This window comes from Anabrus simplex, chromosome 7 (assembly GCF_040414725.1).
Source record: "Anabrus simplex isolate iqAnaSimp1 chromosome 7, ASM4041472v1, whole genome shotgun sequence".
Taxonomy (NCBI): Eukaryota; Metazoa; Arthropoda; class Insecta; order Orthoptera; family Tettigoniidae; genus Anabrus; species Anabrus simplex.
In genome coordinates this window covers 179,205,320-179,223,379 of record NC_090271.1, presented here as the reverse complement: position 1 = coordinate 179,223,379, position 18,060 = coordinate 179,205,320, and the positions used below count along the sequence as shown (strand labels likewise).

General features: G+C 36.6%; 1 protein-coding gene across 5 annotated transcripts in view; it reads left to right on the top strand.

Annotated features, from left to right (window-relative positions):
• Positions 1 to 18,060, top strand: part of LOC136877770 (paramyosin) — a 652,246-nt gene that overhangs the window by 395,699 nt on the left and 238,487 nt on the right. For all 5 annotated transcript variants that reach the window (XR_011018593.1, XM_068228645.1, XM_068228647.1 and 2 more), the window contains 2 exons: positions 9,214 to 9,309; positions 9,402 to 9,539. Coding sequence is in view for 4 of the 5 variants with exons in the window: in XM_068228645.1 (XP_068084746.1) it covers positions 9,214 to 9,309; positions 9,402 to 9,539 (234 nt within the window). In the remaining variant the exon portion in view is untranslated. The remainder of the gene's footprint in view (positions 1 to 9,213; positions 9,310 to 9,401; positions 9,540 to 18,060) is intronic.

The window sequence follows — 18,060 nt, the reverse complement described above, 5'->3', positions numbered from 1 at the left end:
TATTTCAACATTTGATAGCAATTTTCTTTTCTGTTTGCATGTAGTAGTAATTTATTTTATTTTTATTTAACATTTCATGGCAGACATTGGACCAATCTAGTCAGTTATACAAAGGATTTTTTGATTTCCTGTCAGCCCAATACTTTTTCATTCTGAGAGATGCTGCCTTTCTTTGTTCTGTTGAAAATACCCTCCCATTAGACCTTTTATTGATCTTGGTCTGTAGCCTGGTGTGTGTTTGTCTTTAAGTATCTTAATATTTCCTGTTTTGTTTGGGATCATCTATTGTTATTTGTATTTCTTTAATATCCTCCTTGATTTCCGTGATCCATTTAATCTTGGTCTTGCTATTCCATAATTTTTCATTATTCTTCTGCTAATTTTTTTGTTTTGCAAGTTGCTTTACGTCGCACAGACGCAAATAGGTCGTATGACGATGATGGGACAAGGAAGGCTAGGAGTGGGAAGGAAGCGGCTGTGGCCTTAATTAAGGTACAGCCCCAGCATTTGCCTGGTGTGAAAATGGGAAACCATGGAAAACCATCTTCAGGGCTGCTGACAGTGGGGTTCGAACCCACTATCTCCCGAATACTGGATACTGGCCGCACTTAAGCGACTGCAGCTATCGAGCTTGGTTTTCTGCTAATTCTGGTCAGGTGTTCTGATAAGATATTCAAAGAATGATATATGTTTTTTCCTAATAGTGCTTAATACTGGTTCAATTTCCTTATAAACTCTTTTATTAGATGCTATTCTCCATTGTCCATTAACTTGATACTGTGTATTTATGCATGTTCTAATTATTCTTCTTTCTGTCTTAAGTATTTTATCTGTTTCAGCTGTATTAGTAGTTTCAAAAATGGTTTCACTAGCATAAGGTTTTTCTGGCTGTGTGACTGTTTTATAATGTCTTAATTTTGCTACTACCGATAAACTTTTTTTTATTGTATGTTGTAACCACTTTTGAGAGTACACAAACTTGAACTAATAAATAGAAAATAATAGTAATAATAATAATAAATGTTGACATAAAATGTGAATTAAGAAATAGTAAATAATACAGACGTTAATAATATGAATAAGGAAATAGTAAAATGACGCAGTGGCGGTGAATTCACATTAGAGCATGGAAACATGACGGAAAACTTCTAAATACGCAAAATCAAATCGTACACTGGGAACTTATAGGCCTAATAATGACAACTAAGACAGGATTATGGAACGTGCCGGGCCCTATGAGGTCCATGGGAACGTATGACGTTATGGGGGCAAAAAGATTTACAATAATACACTCAACAGACAAATAATTATTGAGAAAATGACATACAATTATAAATGAACACATAAATGAACTGCGGATTAACTGATACTTGAGACACCAAGCAAAAGAGTGTAAGGGAAACAATTAAGCTCTTCGGTCACGAACAAACTTTGGCATAGAGGTGCACATAAAGTTAAATTTACGGAATGAAAACTTTGACATAGAAGTTCACTTTAAAGTTAAATTTACGGAATGAAAGGAGGCAACCTCGAACGAAACAAGATTAACTACACTATTCAAGAAAGTGTTACAGTTACTTACAAATACAACTAGAGTTAGAAAAGAAGGTCTGCCTCTGAAAACAACACGTTGTAGACTAGCATAATCGCTAAGTCATATAAATGCTCTATTTTGGAAAATGTGGAAAACTAGAGGAAACTCCGGCGGACAAGATGAAATTCTACATAATGACTGAAGTTACATTAAGTGGGAATAGTCCGAAACACTAGAATGCATTTAAATAACATAAGGCAACAACATAGCGCTTACCTACCTTTGCCGGCTGAAGACCCATTGCGGGACGGATGCAAAACGCGTCTGCCCGCTGCAGTGATTCAAATTCAATGACGCGGACAAATTAACTCGCACACGCGAGGAGCCGCAAACAGGAAATCAAGTGATTACAAATAACCAATAGCAACACTCCAGTTTGCCACGTTCACCAATTAAAAATCTTAATATACTGGCCAATAAAAACACTTGTATTTTGGCCAATAACGATGATCTAGAATAATCCTTTTTGCCGAATTCGCATATTAGCGGATATTACAAAACAACAGGGAAGGGCCACTTACACGCGCCACACCCTGCCTCACAAGTCATGTATAAAAATTCCACATCCCTTTCTACACTTTACAGAATAATACAATGTAAATTAGTAAATGTAGTCCATTTCTTCATAGGCCTAAATATGTAATAATCATACAAATATTTCCTTTGCATAAAGTGTTCAGTTTTTGAAATGTTTTTGTTTACCCAAAATGATGACGAGACACAATTTACATAACATTACATTGCGTGTGCCATGCTAATGCTCGGAAGATTACACATTCTTTTAAGTGACTTACATTCCACTTCGTCTGAATTTTACAGTGCCTACCCCTGTCATTTTTATATCGCCTCTTCAACTGATATTGTGTGGACTTGACCGTTAACTTCTTTCTTACTTATGCATTGTTTTTCGAGTTATAATCGGCTGATGATGACCCAGACTGGGGTCGAAACCTGTACCATTTCCACTTTTAATTAAATAAGAATGTAATCTCTACATCTCTTATTTACTTGTATTGAATAGGTTGAACTACCATATTTATTATTCCTTATATTTGTCATTTTTTAATGACTGGTGTGGGTCATAATTCCTCTTTACTTTATTAATTTTGATATTCTTCTTCTTTAATGGTGTGAATTTAAGTTTAATTTTGACAATGTAGTGGTATTTTGTATTTTGTGTAACCAAGATGTCCCGAAGAAATGTGAGAAAATAATATGTTCAACCTATTGTGAACCCATACCTACCTATGGAGCAGGATCGTGGACTTCAACAAAACGAGAGGGGAGTAGAATACAGGCAGTGGAGATGAAATTCCTAAGAGGTATTGATGGCAAGACCATTAAGTATAGAATTAGAAATGAAGAGATAAGGAAAAGGATGGGAATCTTGAAACATCAAGACAGGATAGAAACAACAAAGCTAAAGTATTATGGGCATGTGATGAGAATGGGAGAAGAGAGAGTGCCGAAAAAGCTTTTTCAGAGAAGTTAACAGGAAAGAGACCACAAGGAAGACCCGGAAAGATGTGGACAGATTCAGTGTGGGAGTGCATAGAGAAGAGGGGAGGAAAACCAGAAGATGTACTTAAAAAAGGGGAAGAGTGGTGGAGAAACAGGCAGTGATGGAGGTCCTTGATTCACAACCCGATCCGGGAAGCTGGATATGGGAAATGATGATGATGATGATGATGATGATGTGATCAGAACCAGTATCTATTCCTCTCAATACTTTTACATTATAAATTTCCTTATGGAAAAATTTATTCATACAAATGTGGTCAAGCTGCCATTCCCCTTTCTTCCAATCAGGATGCTTCCAAGTTTTAAGCTTGCTTGGTTTCCTGTTGAAATTAGTTGATTTAGATACAAGGTTATGCAATCTGCAAAATTCAACAAGTCGTTGGCCATTCTTGTTTGTAAATTTATGTGGAACCTATGTTTCAATTATATCTCTATACTTTTTTCCCTTCCTAATTGGGCATATAAGTCCCCTAATAAAATTGTAACATTACTCTTATTTATTTTGTTTATTATGTGTTCAAGGAGATCTCAAAATTAATCCAATTCTTTCTTTGGTCATGTTAGAAAATGTTTTTCATTAGTAGGGGCATGGGCATTTATTATTGTATAAATCCAGTCGGTCGGATGCCTTCCTTTGTTGGGTGTTCTAGTAAGAAAGAAACTGGACGGCTCATTAGGACATACCTTCTATCGTAAGCCTATCCACACAAATCGCTATCTTCATGCATATTCTCACCACCATCCAGCACAAAAACAAGGCATTCTCACAACACTCGCCAAGAGGGCGAGACGATTTTGTGAGTCATCACATATCCAGGTGAAGATGGACACGCTCAAAGTCGCGTTCAAGGGTAATGGTTATAGCTATTTGCAGAATCATAGAGCCCTACTTCCCAGACAAACGACCAAGCAAAGCTCACAGAAGGAAGAAGTGAAGGGAACTGCCTACTTCCCTTACATTCACAACACCACAGATCGATTTGCCAAGGTCCTTTGAAACACAATATAAAAACCGTGTTTGGCACCGCCACTAAAATTGCTCACAGTCTGAGTAAAACCAAGGACAAATTGTCCCCACTTTTACATCCTGGGGTATACTAAATTCCCTGTATGTGCAATAAGGTATACATCGGCCAAACATGCCGGTACATTGGTACCCGTATCAAAGAACATGAATGTAATATTCCTCTCAAGCAACCAGACAAATCAGCAATAGCTGAGCACGCTCTGTTATCGGGTCATGATGTCATGTTCCGAGATACTCGAGCTCTTACCCACACTAGACACTACAGGCCCAGGATTATACGGGAAGCTGTGGAAATACATAGAAATCCTAACAATTTCAACAGTGACACCAGCTATCAATTAAGTAATACCTGGTTGCCAGCCATTAAGAATTTACATAGGTAGTTCCCTTCCCTGTCCCATCACTATTATTATTTCGTCTCGGTGTTTTCCAAATTCATACGTTATGTGAAACGCTTAGTCTGATTGTGATGGACCGTCAGCTTCCGCTTTGAACGCTAGCGTTGTGCCATGTCCTGGGGGCCATCTGGTGGTGAATGAATGCACCATTTCCACTTCTGTTATAATGTCCAAATTCAAAGTGTCATTGTTTAGGAAGCCTTTCTCGTGGACAGTCAAGATTTCTTCTGAGGACGCAGAGCACAGTTTTCTGCAAAATGTTAAGATTTTCACCTTATTTTCTTGACACGGCGTAAGCCCTATACAGTATCATGTCCATATTTCTAATATTTCCTTAAACTTGTTGAAATTAACATCCTCTTTAAGTGCAGTAATTCTTTTAGATGTGGTTAATTTACTAACTTTTATGTAGGAAGGAAGGAGTATTTATTCAGCAGTATGTAAAGATTTTTCGTTACAAGGGTAATGTCAGTGTAGGTGATATGAATAATAATAATAATAATAATAATAATAATAATAATAATAATAATAATAAAGTATTGAAATTTACCTATGACAACAAAGACATTTACAATAAGTTACAAAAGTTTGAAAGTAGAAATGCAGCCGGAATGGATAAGATTTCTGGGGATATGCTAAAGGGAATGGATTGCAATATAATACTATAGCTGAAGTACTTATTTGATTATTGTATGCATGAAATTCAAAACAAATGGAGAGTTGCTCTTGTAGCCACTGTGTATAAAAGAAAGAGTGATTTTGTTTATCTCCTTTGTGCTGAAAAGTACAGGCCAGTTAGTTTGACATGTTTTGTATGTAAGGTTTGGAAAATTATTCTTTCTGATTATCATGTTTGCAAAATCACTAATTGGTTTCATAGAAGGTAGTTTGGGTTTATTGAAATTTATTTCACTGAAGCTCAACTTGTAGGATTCAAGCGAGATTATAGCAGATATTTTAGATTCAGGAGGTCGAATGGACTGTGTCATGATTGACTTATCTAAGGCTTTCGATAGGGTAGATCACGGGAGACTACTGAAAATATATGTGTGTGATTGGATTAGACAGAAGAGTAACTGAATGAGTGGCTATATTTCTAGTAAATAGAACTCAGGGACTTAGAGTAGTTAAAGCATTACCTGATCCTGTAATCATTAAGTGGGGAATTCCTGAAGGTAGTAATATTAGACTTTTTTATGTTTCCTTATGTCTATAAATGATATGAGTAAAGAAATGAAATTAAGGTTTTTTGCAGGAGATGTTGTATAGAGTAATAAACACGATACAAAATTGTAAGCGACTGGGTAAAGATCTCGACTATGTTGTGAGATGGACAGCAAGCAATGGTATTATGGTAAACAGGATGAACAGTAGGTTGTGAGTTTCACAAATAGGAAAAGTCCTCTCAGTTTTAATTACTTCATTGATGGGGAAAAAGTTCTCCATGGGGATGATTGTGAGTATCAAGGTATAAGGAAAGATCTTTATTGTGGTAACCACATAAATGGGATTGTAAATGAAGGTTGCAGATCTCTTCATATATTTATGAGGATATTTAAGGGTTGTAGTAAGGATGTAAAGGAAAGGGCATACAAGTTTCTGGCGAGACCACAGAGTATGGTTCCAGTGTGTGGGGCCCTCACCAGGATTACTCGATTCGACAACTAGAAAAAATCCAAATAAAAATAGCTTGATTTATTCTGGGTGATCTTCACGACAAAAGAGTAGTGTTACCAAAATTTTGCTAAGTGGGGCTAGGAAGTCCTAAGAGAAAGGAGACAAGCTGCTTGACTAAGCAGTATGTTGCAGGTTATAAATTTCATCTTCTTTGTCCGTATTGAAGATCTACTTGTGATACAAATTCTTATAATTTTGTTAATTACCACCTATTCTATACAATAAAAACATAGTACAAACCTACATATTTATTAAGATGTTTGTATAGTACATGTTTCGCTACTTTTTCGTGAGCATCATCAGCCAACTATCATTCACTTAAGGTTGTATAAGATCATGAAACAATTCTTTTGGATCAAGATTATTCCTATAAAACTAATTGACAAATCTTATAACATTTTAAAAGTCACACAACAATAAAATTATGTCTTTAAGTTAAAACTTTTTGTCTAAAATCTATCTAAGTTTAACATTTTATTGACGAAACTCATCTGGTAAACATCTTTTAAATTGTTTAAAAAATAAAAAATAAATAAAAAATAAAAAACTTTTGAGATCTGGCTAATTGTATTGATTCATGTTGCTTAACTTGTATGATTGTCGTTAAAACTTCGTAAACTATATTGACAATTTTCTGCAGTTGATAATTGTCTATATTATGGACATTTGACTTGTTCTCGTTGCTGGAGTAACATTTATACAAATGTATTGGCATTAATTTTATATTGTCAATAGGATAATATTGTTCGTGAACAAACTTGTTGATGAAACACTTTCTAATGTGATATTGGAATTAAAATGTTCTTGTACGTTCCATAATGGCTTGTTGGTATATCTGTAATGAAAGATAAAAAATTATATGTTTATGGTTTTGATTATAATTCTGTATAACTTCTTATTGGAAGAATTGTCACTTACTTTTCTTTCTGCTGCGTAATTGTTTGGTGTTACTCCTAGCCTCTTGAGAACTACTTGTTATTCTGTTTGCACTTCTTGTATTATATGAGTGAGTGTGGATGAGTTTACGTTTTGGCGGGGAGTGGGAAGGGAAAGTTAAGGTAGGCGGTGCATTGATAGCTGCAGTAGATTGTGGAGGGGATTGTCTAGGAGAAGTAAGGGGAGGAGTTGAGTTTGTTTGCGTCAATAAGCCATTAACTTTTGTCGGATTAAAATGTTTATAGCATTTATTTATATCTGATTTAAGCATTTGTATTAGTTCCGGTAATTGTACTAAGATGGGGTTCTTTATTTCAATTATAAGAATTTGTATCATAAGCAGTATGTTCCGACCTGTCAGTGGAGAGATGATGTGCAATGACATTAGTAGACAAATGGGTTTGAGTGGTGTTTCTAAAAGTAGGAAAGATCACAATCTGAAGGTAAAGTTGGAATTCCAGAGGACAAATAGGGGGCAAATATTTGTTTATAGGGAGAGGAGTTAGGGATTGGAATAATTTATCAGGGGAGGTGTTCAATAAATTTCAAAATTCTCTTAAATATTTTAAGAAAAGTCTAGGTAAACAGTTGATAGGGAACCTGCCACCTGGGCTACTGCCTTAAATGCATATCAGTTTTGGTTCATTGATCACATGGACTTTTATCTCTCATAATATCTGTCGTAATTTCATCATCACTGATTTCTTTTTGAACGAATACATCATTTTCCACAGTGATATAATTGGCACATCCAACTTAACACACAAACACTTCAGTTTTCCTCTGTTTGTAGATCATCCAGCACTTCACTTTCTGTGAAGTCATCTACTGCATAAACCACTCTAAGCTTTTTGAAAGCAGTTTGCAATTATTGCATCTTTTATTAATCTCCATGCATCACTGACCATCTGCATTGCTTCAAGTATTTTGCCATTAATGTCTCTCTTCAAGGCAATATTACATAGGAAATAGTCTTTAATTTGTGTTTTACCAAGCTCGATAGCTGCAGACGCTTAAGTGCGGCCAGTATCCAGTATTCTGGAGATGGTGGGTTCGAACCCCACTGTCGCCAGCCCTGAAGATGGTTTTCCGTCGTTTCCCATTTTCACACCAGGCAAATGCTGGGGATGTACCTTAATTAAGGCCAGGGACGCTTCCTTACCACTCCTAGCTCTTTCCTATCCCATCATCGCCATAAGACCTATCTGTATCGGTGCGACGTAAAGCAGCTTGCAAAAAAAAAGTTTGTGTTTTATGTTCAAGAAATTCATCCCAAATGACGATGTACTCCATAACACATCTACATATCACTTTTCATAGGAAATAATTTGAGAAACATTATTTGCCTCATTTATTTACACAGAAATATTTTCCTGTGTTTTGTTTAGTGTCATCACATAGTATTAGAATACATACATTTTAAATGCAAAGTGAAACTTCTGTAATATATGCCTGTCCCTTAAATGTTGGACTGTATTTTATGATAATAAGTATAATTAATGAAATGACATACATCTTCATTATAGACTATTATGTCTTCCAGCATTCAGTCTACAAGCTTCTGTGAATGAAGTAAGTGCCTCTATAAACCTTTGTTTCCAACTAGCTCTGTGACCTCACTTACTTCCACACCGAGTCTAATTATCGTTGCTCTCCATAGCAGTGGACTCCATAGCTGAGTCCATTATTCTCGTAGTTAACCTGTCCTTCTCCATACTCCTCACATGACCCCACTTTCAAAGCTTGTTCATAATTATGGCTTAATTCGTCAAGTTAATTCTTACCTTAGCCTTTATCTCCTCTTTATGAATGCCCTCCTGCCACTGTATGTACTAGCAGTTATTCTTGTTACTTTCAGTCTACTACTTCCAGTTTGTGGATATGATATCCTGAGTCCAACCAGCTTTCACTCCAGTACAGCAAAATCAGTCTGAAAACAGACCAGTATAAAGATAGATTTGTCCACTGAGGGAGAGTCACGTACATACTGCATTTGCCTCTACTTGCATATAGCCATCTTTCAGTTCATTATTGATGACTTTTGTTTTATTATTTTTCAGATTGCAAGGCAAAATATCATGATAGAGGAATTAGAATCTCGGCTAGAAGGTCTCCGGGAAGATCTCATGCAACTGCACACTAGAGCTGAGGGCTATGTATGTACTATAATATTTCATTAATCATGTTACCCACATGAGCTAAAGATATGAACACTCATGAAAATATATGTTTGATTTTTTCTTTTAAGTTGAAGCAAATGACAGCTACACAGAAGAGTCATGATGAAAGTCAAAGGCGGATAAGTGAGCTTAAGGAAACATTGGATTCTGCTAGGCTGAGCATGACTGGGTCTCTGAGCAAACTTCGAACCAGTGTGGTCAATAAGGTTGGTCTTAATTTTTTCTCATGTAGGCTATTTGAAGTTTGATTTGTTTTGATTTGATTCCATTGATAATTTATTTATTCTGGCAAGATTAAGGCCAAGTGGTCTTCTCTTACATTTAACCAGATTGATGGACTTTTTACAGTAAGATTTTGCAATTAAATGTATGTATGTATTGTACCTTTTGTTTATTAAAGTTCCCGCGGTGACTTCCTCTATTACACCGCGTTGGAGCATTAACTGAATATACACATGTTTAAATATTGCTCCAGCCACAAAATTTAAAGCATCGGGTCGAAAATCATACCTAGATTCTGAACTGAGATATAATTTATGAACACGAGCTACAACAACATGGTGCATATTCGCCTCTCAGGGTAAATTCGCTTCATTATATTCCCATATGCTTTAGACAAATCGTAGATTCCGTTGAAGAGTATCGGTCCGTTGAACCAGTCATTCCGTATCCATACGTAAAGGAAATTATCTAATCATCACCTAGTATTTAGCATAAATTAACTCAATAGATCCGTATATTACCATACTACTATGTACTACAAGTTACTTAAGGAATAGAAACGCAAAATCAAAAATATATCTAGTTTATTAGCATGCTAATGTATTATAAAATTGAATAATATGCATCCATCGGCAATAAAGAAAGGAAAATCGTGTGAAATTACAAATATCATTTTCAAATGCTTGACTTCCGAGATAAACATATTTGAAAAATCTTTAAGTTATCATCATATTTGCTTACATTTTAGTTAAGTTTCAAAAATATACCATATCTTCCATGTTTAAATTGTTACAAGGGGGAAAATAGGGACCAAAACTTTATTAAACGAAGGAGGAGTGGAATATCTTCCTTTTAATATTGTTTGGGATTTTCTTTGGGGCATCATTTAGGTTTCATCTTTCTTTTCGGTCTGTTTGACCAAATTTACTTGGATACATGTTTGGATTCTTGTTTGTGACTCATCACGTTACGAGATAAGCATTACCATGTTTAAATTTGGGTTCAAAACACCCATGCAGTTATTAATATTCCTATCATAACCCAAAATGAATAAATTAAAACAGTACATCACCGTATGTACAAAATAAACCAAATAATCTTACTACAGAGTGCCATAGATATGATAGTACGTTAGTCTAACCTGCGAAAATTGTGCCATGCATTCCTAATCATATGCCAATATATTTACATATACTCAAATATCTCTTCGCTGTGCCAAGATTTTGTCAAAGAAAACCATTCTCCATACTAGTGTTGACGAGCTGACCTTCAAATGTAAATATGCGAGACTCCATTCTATTCTTGTATATTCATATTACGTAATGTATAACAAACACGTAACCTATCAATATCTTCCGCTGAAAGTTACTACGTGACACATTATGCTTGGCTCAAGACATACATTCAACTTAACATGGCCTAAATCCTTCACTTGCAGTGCTAATTCTAACATAAATATCATATGTAACACAGGAATTCGCAATTCAATCATCTATCCCTTTCTCAAGCAACGAACAGAAACATATCTCCTCACTCTAATTACATCTTGCCACATTATTATACCATTTCCTTCATATATATATACCTCCATATTAAAAAAATTTGTTCATTCAACTCCACTTAAATAACCTCTGTGTTACGGTAACAATACTTAATAACCTGATTATTCTCTCATACACTGCAACTTCGTAATATTTCAAACATTTCCTTACAATACTATTATCGTACTGGCCATGATTGCAACACATATTGATCTGAAGTTTTAGGTTACGTCTCCTATCTCGCCTGCATTTTCTATAACCTCAACTGGTTAAACGTTTTACGGTCTACACGTATGGATTGGCACTAAACATGAACAAATGCTCAATCAGATCTAGTTTCCATTAACCTTAAAATTATCACATTAGCACCACAGTTATATAGCATGAATTGGCACATTTCATCGGCTAATAATTGGCATTTATATTCATATATCCTTTCATTGGCACTACATCTCTTACTTCTAGCACTCCTGCACACATATAAATATTTTTCATCAATTGATTTCAAATCTATTACGATGCAACTCATAATACTTATCAAGAAGTAAGTATAAATAACCACAGTTTGACAGTTCATGGAAAGCTCTGGAGAGAAGGGAAGTAGAGTTTGACAGTTCAAACTGTATCACATCGTTACTTCACCAGGTCGCGCTCAAAGACAGACCCTCTAGACAGCGCAGAATAAACATCTTTTCCAAACAAGAACGAGAGGCAAGATGACCTATTCTGATGACCTCCATTTTTATCAAAGGAGTCTCCAAAGAACTTTTATTTGTGCTTATTGTCAATGTTTTTCTTTTCAGTTCTTTATTTATACAGCTGAAGAGGACCACTAAGTGGACGAAACATGTCCTGTAAGTTTTAATTTTATTCAATTTTACCTGAGGCATTAATAAAGTATCGATTAGGTGGTTATTTATACTTACTTCTTGATTAAACGTCGATACGGTCATGAAATGGACAACTTGTAATCATAATACTTATCTCGTAACGGGATTTTGCTGCTGGATCTCTCCTGGTCTACGGCATCTTGGAGTAGGCAGCCCCTGCGATCCAAAGATTACGTCATCTGCGGCTCCGGCTGAGGATCTTGGCTTGAGCTATTCAATCTTGAGCGACCATTACCATCTGTTTAAGCTGAGTCCATCTTGTCACCAGTTCTCGTGCAATCATAAAAGAACAAATACATAGTATAATTCATATTGTGTTGGTGAATAGTAGGCTACTCAATACATAATATTTGTTTTGAGAATCTCGTATTGGTGGAAAATATTCTTTTTTTAATTTTAGAGATTTCTCTAATTCGGCCTACTTCTTGCTATTCTTTCGCTTAAACAGATATTGTCTCCCTCCTGGAAACAATAAATTATGCCTTCCTTAGCAAGGATTTGCCGTTATAATAACTACTTTCGGCAAGGTATAACTCGGCTGTAGTTTCCTTTTGCTTCTGAGTTTAGGTGTTACAGTAACAAATATTTTCCCTCAAATCTATGCCTTTTCCGCCGATATTTTTGCAGATGTAATCTTCACTGCTGTTTGTATATTAATACTTCAGTAATTAACATTGCGTTGACCCTTTTATATCCTTCCGTAAGTCGTGCTGCTCTTCCTCAACTCGTAACTCTTTCTTCTCAAGGTAGTCAAGAATCAGTTTCATTCAAATTTTTTAGTCCATCATTATTTAATATTGAGATTCTTTTTCCTTGCAGCTGGGCGATATCGATTTACTAGATCTCTACTCTGTGTACTTGCACATTACCTGAAGCTATTGTGCGCCATATTTGTCCACTGTTTCCATGACATTTACGGCCGCTAATGTAACGTAATGGTACATTTCACCTCCACGTTAACTTTAAATATGTTGGATACAACATATTTAATCCGCTCTTCCATATACTTATATAATGGACCTTTACGTTACATTATCCTCATTCTATGTATCTCATTTCATGTTTGATTATTTCTTAACTACTTTGATATGATTCTTCCTGATTTCTTCCGTATAATCACTCTTGATCGTTTTCATTCCCATTATCTGTTTGACATTCAATATAGGGATCATTATCTTTTTCACTGATTTCTAAAGTATTATTTGGCATTAATCCTTCGTTTTCTCTGTAATAGTATTTTAGGTTTGCTGCGTTATATACCCCTTTATATGTTCCTGACATATTTTCGATCTGGTATGCGTTGTTTCCAAACACTTTCTTAATGACATATGGTCCATCATATAAATGTGCAAATTTCGCAAATACCTTCCCTATGACGTTGGAATTGGGTGTTTTCTTAACTAATACAAGATCATTTACTCTCAATTGACGGTGAAACTTTCTGTTCCGTAATCTCTTGAGCCTCTTCCGTGATTGCTCCTCCAATTTTGCGCGTACTATACTATTTAATTCCTGAACACTCAGTCTATCCTCCACTAGCCTTTCTATTACTTCATCCCATGGCCTATGTGGGATTTCATCTCTATGTAGAACACTTGGGATCTGTCCGGTTGATTCATGTACGGTATCGTTTATACTATGCTCAATTATTGGTATTACATCAATCCATCTCCAATGGTTGTTTCCGCAGTAAATCCGACAAAACTTCGAAATCTCTTTCATACATCGCTCTACTGGATTTGACAATGGGTGCCTAACTGAACACATCACATGTTTTATATTCAACCTCTCCATAGCTTCACGGAACTGTTCTGACGTAAACTGAGTACCATGATCGCTTAGTATTCTCTCAGGTTTTCCCATTCTTGGTATGACACCATTAATGAACGCGTGGAGGACTTGTTTTGAATTGGCTCTCTGTATTGGTCGTAAAACTATATATTTAGAGAATATATCCATCGTTACTACTATAAACTTTCTTTCTTTACTAGCCACTGGAAGTGGTCCAAAAATGTCGATTGCGAATATCTCTTTTGCTCTATCTGGTAGTATTGTTATTGACTGATGTGTAAGTAATCTTGCATTATGTTTGGTTCTCTGGCAGATGTCACATGTCCTAACCACTTTCCTTATCATTGCCCTCATTCCTTTCCAGGTGAATCTTTCCAAGACAGTATTTAACACTTTGTCAATGCCCCCATGTCCAGTGCATACCTGCCAACCCTTCCGATTTACCCGGAAACTTTCCGGTTTTTAACTCGTCTTCCGATTTTCCGATTAATTCTTACTTCTTCCGATTTTTGACTAATATAACCTCTAGTACGGCCAATACTCTTCCCCTAGAATAAAGGATAAATTCTTATGTGCTTGTGTAATTTACGAAACCTAATTTTCAAGCGTATTTGATGCTTTATTTCGCCTTCGTGTATCGTTTTTCCCGCTCACCACAGCAGCGTGTGCGCTTTAAGCTGGGGATTCGGGGCGGCAATCGTCCTGCAAGCAAGAGGCTAGTGCGCGCTAACGACTCAGTTAATCGGGACGAAACAATGAGTTTGTTATTGTGTTGTTCGCGCGCTGTTAACATCGTTTTTGTGCGTAGTTTCGTCGGAGTTGTTCCTTGCATTTCTATGACAGTTTCTGGTATTTTCTTTTCTCGTTATGGCCAAAAAATATGACAAACGTTATCTCCAAGTGTTAAGAGATGCCTATAAATTTCTGTACATTTTACCGGATATTAAAGGAAACTACCGTATTTTCTCGTGTACCGTAATCGACGCCCTTGCATAATTTACACATCCCAATATTTTTGGGTCCAAAGTGGAATTTGACGAACCCACAACTTCGAAGATCCATCACTCAGCTACGGATGCGTTTCGAAATAAAGATGCCACCAACTACTCAGGTAGCAGGCTTCCTATTGCGAAAGCGGGCATTCCACATACAGGGCAACGTGCTGTATTGGCCGGCAGGAAATCCCACTGCACTAGTTTTACGAGTGTTTCGCGTACGGGACATTATGTGATCTCAAAATTGTTTGTCAGTCCACAGTACTCTAAGAAACTGGTACAGTACTGCATCATACGAACTTGCGGTGATCAGTTACGCCGAAACATACGGGAATAGAGCAGCGGGCAGCAAGTTTTCAGTGTCCAAATGAAACATGCGCTACCGCGGTAACAGAAGTGCACTTCAAGCGGCCAACAAGTCTCACAAAGCATTTCGTGGACCAAAAAGCGGCATGTTTCCGCAAGTAGAGGATTATCTGCTTAACTATATGATTTTGTTACGCGATGTTGGATAAGCCGTTTCTCACAAAATGCTGCATTTTAAAGAATGAGAAATAGCCGCGGCACCACGTGGAATCATTGTCTCATATTTAAAGGTTAGCCGAGGCTGAATTAATTTTATGAAGAGAAATGGACTTTCTCTTCGACGAAGAACAACATTATGCCAAAAACGTGACGAATGATTTCAACCATTTTCAGCGCTTTGTGATTGAAAAGCGTAAAGTGAAGGAATATTCTATCTTCCTTATAGGAATCGCAGGTCAGACGCCAATCAGTTTCCATATACCACGAAGTCGAACAGTCGATAAGAAAGGAACATACAGTGTTATCGCACGCGCTACCGGAAAAAAAAAAAAAAAAACGACGATGTACTGCAATGCTTGCTGTAATAGCTGATGGCAGAAAGCAATGCACCTTACTTTGTTCTAAAACGAAAAACAATGCCTAAAGCAAAATTTCTGCGAGTGATCCACGTTCGTATTCAAGAAAAAGGGTGGATGGGCACCTCACTCGTACAAGATTGGATACGAACTGTTTGGAGTAATGTAGCAGGGTCCCTCCTTCGATGCCCGGCCCTTCTCATGTTGGACAGGTTTTTTTTCGGTATGTCATTCAGGTCGTATTGTCAGCTCGTATTGGGAAGAATATTTTCCAGTGTCGGTACCGTACTTCAAGTCCACGTGTCTAACTTATCTGATGTACCCTATTTGACTTTTCAGAAAAAATCTCACGCCGGAATTTTACGCCAAATGACGATAACTGCAAATGGGTTGAACCAATTGTGTTTGGATTATATTTGATGTATCTTTTAAATATAAATGAATTGTAAATAATTTCTAAATATCCGAATTCCTTGAATCGCATCCGAAGTTTTCGCCTGTATTTTTCGTCAAAAAAGTGCGTTAATTATGCGAGAAAATACGGTATTATGTATTTTGTTGCGTGTGACGGTGTGACAAATATTATTCGTATGTAAATGTCATAAATGAGAGTGATTAGGTACATTTTCTTGTAACTATTTTTATGTTTTCTTAGTTTAAGATTTTAAATTTAATGGTTAATTTGCATTGTAACTGTAGATAAGTATGCCTTTTATCCTGACCTTTTTTCACGTAGGCCATGGTGCAATATATGTGTTGAAATCCAAGAATTAAAATATCTTCCTATTTTTGGTTTCTAAAAGTTGGCAGGTATGCCAGTGATCCGGTGGGTCAACCATATTAATTCCCTTTGTAACTGGGTTGGCACCACAATTCGTGCTTTCCTGTGACCTTCAAGAAGATACTTATTTAACCTTCCATTTATAATCCGGTATATCTGTGTTATGTTCACTTCCGTAGTCTGTCCTTCCAATTTATCTAGTATTTTAGCTAGATTCGCATCTGCCCTTTGTAATATCTCAATAGTTCGCAGCTTTTCAATGATTTGCTCGTCTCGGTCATCCAACTCTATTTGATGTATTAATTCTTCCGTTTGTTCTGGATTTCTACTCAAAGCATCGGCCAAAATATTATCCTTTCCTCTACAATGTTCTATTTTCAACTGAAACTGCTGTGTGAATAATATTCAGCGCGTTACTCGTTCGCTTGCCATTGCGGCCTTTAAACCAAAGACTAACGCCTTATGATCAGTGCGTATGGTCACAGGATATCCACTTATTATTTTCGCCCATTGCTGCAATGCGAACACTATTGCCAAGAGTTCCTGCTCGGTTGTCGTGTAATTTTGTTCATGCTTTCTTAATTTACGGCTTGCAAATGCCAAATATGTTCGCTTCTTTCCGCCTTCTGGTTCTTCTTGATACAGGCATGCCCCGATTCCAATCCTGGATGCATCGGATTGTATTATGAATTCTTTCTCGTAATCAGGATAACCCAATCTGATACTATTCGCCATTAATTCCTTCATTTGTACGAAAGCCTTTTCCGCTTCATTTCCCCATTTCCACCTATTATTTATTTTGAGTAATTCTTGTAACGGTGCTGCCACTTCGGTATACCTATCACAGTGATCTGCAAAGAACTGCGTCATTCCTAGGAATTGTCTAATCTGCTTTATCCTTGTTGGCCTCGGGAAATCACATATTGCTTTGATTTTAGCTGGGTTAGGTCGTATTCCTTCTCCGTCGATAACATGTCCAACAAAAGGGATCTCCGACTGGCAGAACTTTGATTTGGCAACATTGACTTTAAATCCAGTGTTCTTCAAGTTATCCAGCAACTTTTCAAGTCTCTCACAGTGCTCTTCGTATGTTCTCATTGCCAGGATCAAATCTTCAACATAGGAAGTCACATAACCCTTTACTTCTGCTGTCAAGTTTCTATCCAGAGCCCTGATAAGAACTGCACAACTGTTTTTCAACCCAAATGGAAGCCTGCAGTAAGCATACGTTTGATTGTCGAACATGAACCCAATCAATAGTCGTGACTTCTCCTCCAACACAATATGATGGAATGATGATGTGAAATCAAGGCTAGAAAAATACTTCATGTCCTTGAATTTCTTAATGATGTCCTTAATTTTTGGTACTTTATCATATTCTGGAATTAGCTTCCCGTTTATACCCCTCGCGTCTAGGCAAATTCTGAGGCTACCGTTGCTTTTCTTTACGATTACCAAAGGGTTCAAGTATGGTGTAGCTGTTTTAACTATTATCTCATCATCCAACATTTCCTGGATTATTTCTTTCACTTGCTGGAAATATTTTTCAGGTATATCGTACAGCTTTGCTTTATACGGTGTCCAATCGTTAACCATCAGCTTGTATTTGAAATTGGGGATTTTTCC